Consider the following 10,000-nt stretch of genomic DNA (forward strand, 5'->3'; position numbering starts at 1 on the left):
CCTCACGGGCCACTGAAGGTGCACATGAGAGGCGTCCCGTGTCCTCAGCGCGCCTAAACCAGTCATCCACCGCAGGAGCCTCTACCTGGCTCTGATGCCAAAGCACCAAAACCAGCTGGTTCCCCAGTACGCACTGGAAGGGGGCGAGGTTAGTGGAGGAGTGGCGGAGCGAGTTCTGGGTCATCTCTGCCCATCTCTGCCCAGGGCACGAATGCCGCCCACTCCCCGGCCGGTCCTGGCAATAAGACCTCAGATACCTACCCACATCCTGGTTCACTCTCTCCACCTGCCCGTTACGCTCGGGGTGAAAACCCGAGGTAAGGCTGACCGAGACCCCCAGAGGTTCCATGAACGCCCTCCAGACCCTGGACGTGAATTGGGGACCTCGATCAGATACTATGTCCTCAGGCACCCCGTATTGCTGGAAGACGCGTGTAAAAAGGGCCTCCGCAGTCTGTAGGGCCATAGGGAGACCGGGCAAAGGGAGGATACGACAGGACTGATCCACAACGACCAGGATTGTGGTGTTATCCTCCCACACTACCGGTGCCATCAGGCAAGAGGCCGGGAGTATGGGAGTGGGATCCATGGGCCGCTCCTCTGTGTCATACATCCGGGACAGTGCGCCTGCCTTCGCGTTCTGGGAACCTGGTCTGTAGGACAGAGTGAAAACAAAACGGGTAAAGAACATGGCCCTTGCCTGGCGAGGGTTCAGTCTCCTCGCCGCCCGGATGTACTCTAGATTGTGGTGGTCAGTCCAGAAAAGGGTGTTTAGCCCCCTTAAGCCAATGTCTCCAGCCAACAACTCCCGGTCCCCTACGTCATAGTTTCGCTCCGCCGGGCCGCCGGGCTGAGCTCCTTCGAAAGGTAAGCACAGGGGCGGAGATTTGGTGGCGTGCCCGAGCGCTGAGAGGGCACCGCTCCTATCCCAGCCTCGGACGCATCCACCTCCACTATGAACGCCAAAGAGGGATCCGGATGAGCCAGCACGGGAGCCGAGGTAAACAGAGCTCTCAGGTGACTAAAAGCCCTGTCCACCTCAGCTGACCACTTCAAATGCACCGGTCCCCCCTTCAGCAGTGAGGTAATGGGAGCTGCTACCTGACCAAAGCCCCTGATAAATCTCCGGTAGTAGTTGGCAAATCCTAGAAACCGCTGCACTTCCTTAACGTGGTGGGAGTCGGCCAATTACACACGGCTGAAATGCGGTCACTCTCCATTCCACTCCTGACGTGGAAATGCGGTACCCTAGGAAGGAGACGGACTGCTGGAAAAACAGGCATTTCGTCATGCTCCAACAGTCAACCAAGCACCCTGCGCACCAGGGATACATGCTCGGCGCGTTTAGCGGAATATATCAGAATGTTGTCGATATACACCACTACACCCTGCCCGTGCAGGTTCAGGAAAATCTCATCTACAAAAGCCTGGAAGACTGAACTCAACCCGTACGGCATGACGAGGTACTCATAGTAATACTAAATGCAGTCTTCCACTCGTCCCCCTCCCAGCTACGCACCAGGTTGTAAGGGCTCCTGAGATCCAATATTGTGAAGAAGCTTGCCCCGTGCATTGACTCAATCACAGCGGGTAGCTGTACCTCACAGTGATCTGGTTGATACCCCGATAGTCAATACACAGGCGCAGACCCCAATCCTTCTTCTTCACAAAAAATAAACTTGAGGAGGCAGGTGAAGTGGAGGGCTGAATGTATCCCTGCCCCTGCTCCAGGGATTCTGAGACATATGTTTCCATAGCCACCGTCTCCTCCTGTGACAGAGGATACACGTGACTCCTGGGAAGTGCTGCGTCTACCAGGAGATTTATCGCACGATCCCCCCGTCGATGAGGTGGTAATTTAGTCGCCCTCTTCTTACAGAAGGAAAGAGACAAATTGGCTTATTCTGGGGGTAGGTGCACGGTGGAGACCTGGTCTGGACTTTCCACCGTAGTCGCACCGATGGAAACCCCCACACACCTCCCTGAGCACTTTCGTGACCACCCCTTGAGAGCCCTCTGTTGCCACTAAATAGCGGGGTCATGACAGGCCAACATGGTTAAGCTCAGCACCACGGGAAACGCAGGAGAATCAACAAGGAAGAGACTGATTCTCTCCTTATGACCCTCCTGCGTAACCATGTCTAGTGGAGCGGTGGCCTCCCTAATCAGCCCTGACCCTAATGGTCGACTGTCTAGGGCGTGCACAGGGAAGGGCATATCCACAGGAACAAGGGGGATCCCTAAACTATGGGCAAATTAACTGTCAATAAAATTCCCAGCTGCGCCTGAATCTACGAGCGCCTTATGCTGGGAATGCGGGGAAAACTCAGGAAATGAAATAAACACATACATGTGAGCAACAGGGGGTTCTGGGTGAGCCTGGTGCCAACTCACCTGGGGTGACACGATAGTGCCCTGCCTGCTGCCTCGACTCCCTGAGGAACCTCCCCAGCACCGACCAGCAGTGTGCCCTCTGCGGCCACAGATGGTGCAGGGAATGGCCCGTCCTCTGGTCGCCCTAAGCGCAGCACCTCCCAGTTCCATGGGCGTCGGAGCGGAGGTGCTGGGGGATGGAACTGACAGGTCCCGATCCGGACGTCCGCGGGTAGCCAGCAGGATGTCCAGCCGGATGGATATGTCCACCAGCTGGTCCAATGTGAGGGTGGTGTCTCGGCAGGCCAACTCCCGACGTACGTCCACGCGTAGACTGCACCGGTAGTGATCGATCAGGGCCCTGTAGTTCCATCCCGCGCTGGCAGCCAGGGTCCGGAAGTCCAATGCAAAATCCTGTGCTCTCCTCGTCCCCTGCCTTAGGTGGAACAGTCGTTCAGTGGCGGGTGAACTCTGCGTAATGGTCCAACGCCGCGTCTCCCTCACTCCATACGGCGTTGGCCCACTCCAGGGCTTTGCCGGAGAGGCAGGAGACGAGGGCGGACACGCTCTCATGCCCCGAAGGAGCTGGGTGGACGGTCACCAGGTAGAGTTCCAGCTGGAGTAGGAAACCCTTTCATCCGGCAGCCGTCCCATCATATTCCCTCGGGACCGCCGCCGGATCCTGCTGGAACCAGGTGAAGGAGGTGTGGACAGTGGGACCTGCTGCAGTGGGGCTGGTGGAGGCCCTGGACGACCTCCTCCTCTCTCCCAATGATCCATCTTCTGCAGCACGTGATTCATGGCGGTGCCCAGATGTTGCAATATGGTCGCATGCTGCTGGACGCACTCCTCTATCTCTGAAGGGAGGGTGTCTGCTCCTGATGACTCCATTCCTTCAGGTGAGGGATTCTGTCAGGAGGTCTGTGTGTAGCTGGTGTGTAGGAGTCAGGCGCAGGACAGCAGATATGAGTAAATAAACATATTTTACTCAACATATAATAAATACAATACAAAAACAGAGCCCACAATAACGGACCTTCCTACATAGAAACAATCACTCACAAACATGGGGGAACAGAGGGCTAAATAATGAACACGTAATTGGGGGATTCAAACCACGACGTGTTTACTCTGGAGCCTATGCAACTGGGCATAACTAGATTATCGCCTAAGGAATGTTCACGAAGGGTGAGTTCCAACTTTTGTCTGTACTGTGGTGCTGCTGGGCATTACATAACCATCTGCCCAGTCAAAAGACCAGGCTCATCAGTAGGAACGACTACGCTGGTGGGCCAGACTGGGAGTTCTCTAACTCCCATTGCTCGTACTCCCTTTTTTGTTATCCTGCTGTGGGATGACCGGTCTAAGTCTCTCCGGGTGCTCATCACCTCTGGGGTTCCCATTCCCTGCACCATTTTGGTGCAGGGGGGGTTCCTCAGGGAGCCAGTTCCTCTGGGGCAGAGTTTTATGGATGCTACCCTGGTATCTGAGCTAGATATCCCCACACAACTCCTCTCCCTTCCCATGGACGCCAGAGCACTGGACGGTCGCTACATTGGCAGAGTCATGCACAGCACAGTTCCCATTAACCTGCGGGTGTCAGGCAATCACAGTGAGTCCATACAGCTTCTCCTCATTGAATCTCCACATGTCCCGTTTGTTTTGGGATTCTCATGGCTCAGGAAGCACAACCCCGTTATTGACTGGACCACGGATTCAACCCTGGGTTGGAGCCCGTTTAGCCACTCACATTGCCTTAAGACGGCCCAGCTCGTCTTCCAAATCCATAGACTCCCGGTCTCTGTGGGTAGAGTAGAGTTCATCTAGAGTTGTATTTGTGTCTCTGTGGGTAGAGTAGAGGTCATCTAGAGTTGTATTTGTGTATCTGTGTGTAGAGTAGAGGTCATCTAGAGTTGTATATGTGTCTCTGTGGGTAGAGTACAGGTCATCTAGAGTTGTATTTGTGTCTCTGTGGGTAGAGTAGAGGTCATCTAGAGTTGTATTTGTGTCTCTGTGGGTAGAGTAGAGGTCATCTAGAGTTGTATTTGTGTCTGTGGGTAGAGTAGAGGTCATCTAGAGTTGTATTTGTGTCTCTGTGGGTAGAGTAGAGGTCATCTAGAGTTGTATTTGTGTCTCTGTGGGTAGAGTAGAGGTCATCTAGAGTTGTATTTGTGTCTCTGTGGGTAGAGTAGAGGTCATCTAGAGTTGTATTTGTGTCTCTGTGGGTAGAGTAGAGGTCATCTAGAGGTCATCTAGAGTTGTTTTCCCTCTGGTTGCACAGGTGACATGCTGGTAGAAATGAGGTAAGATGGATTTCAGTTTCCCTGCATTAAAATCCCCGGCCACTAGGAGAGCCTCATCTGGGTGAGCAGCTTTCCTGTTTGCTTATGGCCGTATACAGCTCGTTGAGTGCGGTCTTAGTGCCAGCATCGGTCTGTGGTGGTAAATAGACAGCTGTGTATAAGCTACAGGCCTACAGCTACAGGCCTATAGGATGTGGTTCTAATGTACTGGATAACCTACTATAGGATGTGGTTCTACTGTACTGGATAACCTACTATAGGATGTGGTTCTAATGTACTGGATAACGTACTATAGGATGTGGTTCTACTGTACTGGATAACCTACTATAGGATGTGGTTCTAATGTACTGGATAACCTACCATAGGATGTGGTTCTAATGTACTGGATAACCTACTATAGGATGTGGTTCTAATGTACTGGATAACGTACTATAGGATGTGGTTCTAATGTACTGGATAACCTACTATAGGATGTGGTTCTAATGTACTGGATAACCTACTATAGGATGTGGTTCTAATGTACTGGATAACGTACTATAGGATGTGGTTCTACTGTACTGGATAACCTACTATAGGATGTGGTTCTAATGTACTGGATAACCTACCATAGGATGTGGTTCTAATGTACTGGATAACCTACTATAGGATGTGGTTCTACTGTACTGGATAACGTACTATAGGATGTGGTTCTAATGTACTGGATAACCTACTATAGGATGTGGTTCTAATGTACTGGATAACCTACTATAGGATGTGGTTCTAATGTACTGGATAACCTACTATAGGATGTGGTTCTACTGTACTGGATAACCTACTATAGGATGTGGTTCTAATGTACTGGATAACCTACCATAGGATGTGGTTCTACTGTACTGGATAACCTACTATAGGATGTGGTTCTAATGTACTGGATAACGTACTATAGGATGTGGTTCTACTGTACTGGATAACGTACTATAGGATGTGGTTCTACTGTACTGGATAACCTACTATAGGATGTGGTTCTAATGTACTGGATAACCTACTATAGGATGTGGTTCTAATGTACTGGATAACCTACCATAGGATGTGGTTCTACTGTACTGGATAACGTACTATAGGATGTGGTTCTAATGTACTGGATAACCTACTATAGGATGTGGTTCTAATGTACTGGATAACCTACCATAGGATGTGGTTCTACTGTACTGGATAACCTACTATAGGATGTGGTTCTAATGTACTGGATAACGTACTATAGGATGTGGTTCTAATGTACTGGATAACCTACTATAGGATGTGGTTCTAATGTACTGGATAACCTACCATAGGATGTGGTTCTACTGTACTGGATAACGTACTATAGGATGTGGTTCTAATGTACTGGATAACGTACTATAGGATGTGGTTCTAATGTACTGGATAACCTACTATAGGATGTGGTTCTAATGTACTGGATAACGTACTATAGGATGTGGTTCTAATGTACTGGATAACCTACTATAGGATGTGGTTCTAATGTACTGGATAACGTACTATAGGATGTGGTTCTAATGTACTGGATAACCTACTATAGGATGTGGTTCTAATGTACTGGATAACCTACTATAGGATGTGGTTCTAATGTACTGGATAACGTACTATAGGATGTGGTTCTAATGTACTGGATAACCTACCATAGGATGTGGTTCTACTGTACTGGATAACCTACCATAGGATGTGGTTCTACTGTACTGGATAACCTACCATAGGATGTGGTTCTACTGTACTGGATAACCTACCATAGGATGTGGTTCTACTGTACTGGATAACCTACTATAGGATGTGGTTCTAATGTACTGGATAACGTACTATAGGATGTGGTTCTAATGTACTGGATAACCTACTATAGGATGTGGTTCTAATGTACTGGATAACCTACTATAGGATGTGGTTCTAATGTACTGGATAACCTACTATAGGATGTGGTTCTAATGTACTGGATAACCTACTATAGGATGTGGTTCTAATGTACTGGATAACCTACTATAGGATGTGGTTCTAATGTACTGGATAACCTACTATAGGATGTGGTTCTAATGTACTGGATAACCTACTATAGGATGTGGTTCTAATGTACTGGATAACCTACTATAGGATGTGGTTCTAATGTACTGGATAACCTACTATAGGATGTGGTTCTAATGTACTGGATAACCTACTATAGGATGTGGTTCTAATGTACTGGATAACCTACCCGAAGGAGTAGAGAGGCTGGCCATAGAGAGGCTTTTATTCTCTATGTTGGTTAGGCCAGGGCGTGACTAGGGTGGGCATTCTATGTCCTGGCCATAGAGAGGCTTTAATTCTCTATTTTGGTTAGGCCAGGGCGTGACTAGGGTGGGCATTCTATGTCCTGGCCATAGAGAGGCTTTAATTCTCTATTTTGGTTAGGCCAGGGTGTGACTAGGGTGGGCATTCTATGTCCTGGCCATAGAGAGGCTTTTATTCTCTATTTTGGTTAGGCCAGGGCGTGACTAGGGTGGGCATTCTATGTCCTGGCCATAGAGAGGCTTTTATTCTCTATGTTGGTTAGGCCAGGGCGTGACTAGGGTGGGCATTCTATGTCCTGGCCATAGAGAGGCTTTTATTCTCTATGTTGGTTAGGCCAGGGCGTGACTAGGGTGGGCATTCTATGTCCTGGCCATAGAGAGGCTTTAATTCTCTATTTTGGTTAGGCCAGGGCGTGACTAGGGTGGGCATTCTATGTCCTGGCCATAGAGAGGCTTTTATTCTCTATTTTGGTTAGGCCAGGGCGTGACTAGGGTGTGACTAGGGTGTGACTAGGGTGTGACTAGGGTGGGCATTCTATGTCCTGGCCATAGAGAGGCTTTTATTCTCTATGTTGGTTAGGCCAGGGTGTGACTAGGGTGTGACTAGGGTGTGACTAGGGTGGGCATTCTATGTCCTGGCCATAGAGAGGCTTTTATTCTCTATTTTGGTTAGGCCAGGGCGTGACTAGGGTGGGCATTCTATGTCCTGGCCATAGAGAGGCTTTAATTCTCTATTTTGGTTAGGCCAGGGCGTGACTAGGGTGGGCATTCTATGTCCTGGCCATAGAGAGGCTTTTATTCTCTATTTTGGTTAGGCCAGGGCGTGACTAGGGTGTGACTAGGGTGTGACTAGGGTGGGCATTCTATGTCCTGGCCATAGAGAGGCTTTTATTCTCTATGTTGGTTAGGCCAGGGTGTGACTAGGGTGTGACTAGGGTGTGACTAGGGTGTGACTAGGGTGGGCATTCTATGTCCTGGCCATAGAGAGGCTTTTATTCTCTATGTTGGTTAGGCCAGGGTGTGACTAGGGTGGGCATTCTATGTCCTGGCCATAGAGAGGCTTTTATTCTCTACTTTGGTTAGGCCAGGGTGTGACTAGGGTGGGCATTCTATGTCCTGGCCGTAGAGAGGTTTTTATTCTCTATGTTGGTTAGGCCAGGGTGTGACTAGGGTGGGCATTTATGTCCTGGCCATAGAGAGGTTTTTATTCTCTATGTTGGTTAGGCCAGGGTGTGACTAGGGTGTGACTAGGGTGGGCATTCTATGTCCTGGCCATAGAGAGGCTTTTATTCTCTATTTTGGTTAGGCCAGGGTGTGACTAGGGTGGGCATTCTATGTCCTGGCCATAGAGAGGTTTTTATTCTCTATGTTGGTTAGGTCAGGGTGTGACTAGGGTGGGCATTTATGTCCTGGCCATAGAGAGGTTTTTATTCTCTATGTTGGTTAGGCCAGGGTGTGACTAGGGTGGGCATTCTATGTCCTGGCCATAGAGAGGCTTTTATTCTCTATTTTGGTTAGGCCAGGGTGTCAAAGGTGATTCTACCATGCATTTACTGAGGGGTGTGAATACTTATGTAAATTAGATATTTCTGTGTTTAATTTTCAATAAATTTGCAAACAATTCCAAAAACATGTTTTCACTTTGTCATTATGGGCTATTGTGTATAGAAGGGTGATGTTTAAAAAAAAACATATTTAATCCATTTTGAATTCAGGCTGTAACACAACAACATTTTGAATAAGTCAAGGTGTATGAATACTTTCTGAAAGCACTATGTCAGCCCATTTCCCAGGATTTCTAAAGCCATGTAAGTCAGAGCTCTCGCTTGTAAATCAGGTCTTTAGACCCCAATGTGCCAGCCTGGTCAAATAAATGCCCAAAAAGTTACCTCCTGAAAAGAAAAGAAAAAAACACTTTTAACACGTGATGTCAAAATAGAACTCCAAGAATGATCATAGAATGTCGCGGTGCTTATGACATCACAATAGAATTGGAATTCTATTGTAGTTTTAGAATTCTACAATTTGTGTTCTCACGATGTCATTTTGAACCGCCTGCCTACTCTCTTTTCATGGGGCAGGGGACATAGCAGTCGCCCCCCCCGCCCCTGCATACGATTCTTACGCAAAACGATGACTGTTTGTGATTTGCCCAGAGAGTTGGCCCTCCCCGCCTTCTCTTTGTAGGTAACTTATTACAAGAGTTTGCGGGCGGAGTCGGTTACCGTAAGAGATAAATTGTGTGCGGTACAATAGGGAGAGCCGGGTACGACGCTGTCCTTTAATATTCTGTACAGGGGACAGTTTGGGAAATCTGGTTCCTAAGAATATTAGAGCACCTTAATTGAAAAGTGAAATTAAAAAGCAAAAAATATGTCGGCAAATAAAGATGGAGACGGTGGATGGAAGAGCTTTCTGTGGAATTCGGAAAGGAAGGAATTTCTAGGACGCACGGGTGGCAGTTGGTGTAAGTACATACATCCGTAATAAACTACTTTTTTTGGGGGGGGGGTTATTAACTCGAGGATAAAGAATGATAAGTGTCCAAGCTCTGTTGTTTCCAGAAGGTGTCCGTGTATTCCTCTGAATCGGGTAACGGCACGGAGGGTTCCAGACTCTTTCCCTCGTTTGTTGATTGACAAAATAATGAACCAGTTGCATTTGACTTGTAGCATCGTGACTTTCACTTTCAATGGAAAAGTACACGAAAAAAAACACATGCAATGAATTAACTGTGAAATAGGCTATAAACTAATCTGTAAAATAACTAACATATTGATGAGATAAGATTATAATAAACGTAACGAAAAATTGCGGACTGTCTAAAAGCTCTACTTGTAGGTCCAGTGAACGTTAATTATGTCCCTATTCGTTATTAGACTAAACGGGATCGATACGTTATTGAAAGCAAGAGGCTCTCTCGGTGTCATTTGCCAAAGAGGTCATTTTGAAGGACGTAGCTAGCTAATTGACATTCTATGGTGCGATTCCGGAGTGTTGGATTGCAACTAACATGGGGGTTGTCTTGCCAAA

The 10,000-nt window shown here is 48.0% G+C and overlaps 1 protein-coding gene across 1 annotated transcript in view; it reads left to right on the forward strand.

Moving 5' to 3' along the window:
- Positions 1 to 9,186: 9,186 nt before the first annotated feature.
- The window catches only part of LOC115126051 (sodium/potassium-transporting ATPase subunit beta-233-like), a 28,976-nt gene continuing 28,162 nt past the window's right edge, over positions 9,187 to 10,000 (forward strand). The window contains exon 1 of the mRNA XM_065009367.1: positions 9,187 to 9,434. Within this exon, the coding sequence (XP_064865439.1) occupies positions 9,341 to 9,434 (94 nt within the window). The 5' untranslated portion in view covers positions 9,187 to 9,340. The remainder of the gene's footprint in view (positions 9,435 to 10,000) is intronic.

Source organism: Oncorhynchus nerka, linkage group LG24 (genome assembly GCF_034236695.1).
Source record: "Oncorhynchus nerka isolate Pitt River linkage group LG24, Oner_Uvic_2.0, whole genome shotgun sequence".
NCBI lineage: Eukaryota > Metazoa > Chordata > Actinopteri > Salmoniformes > Salmonidae > Oncorhynchus > Oncorhynchus nerka.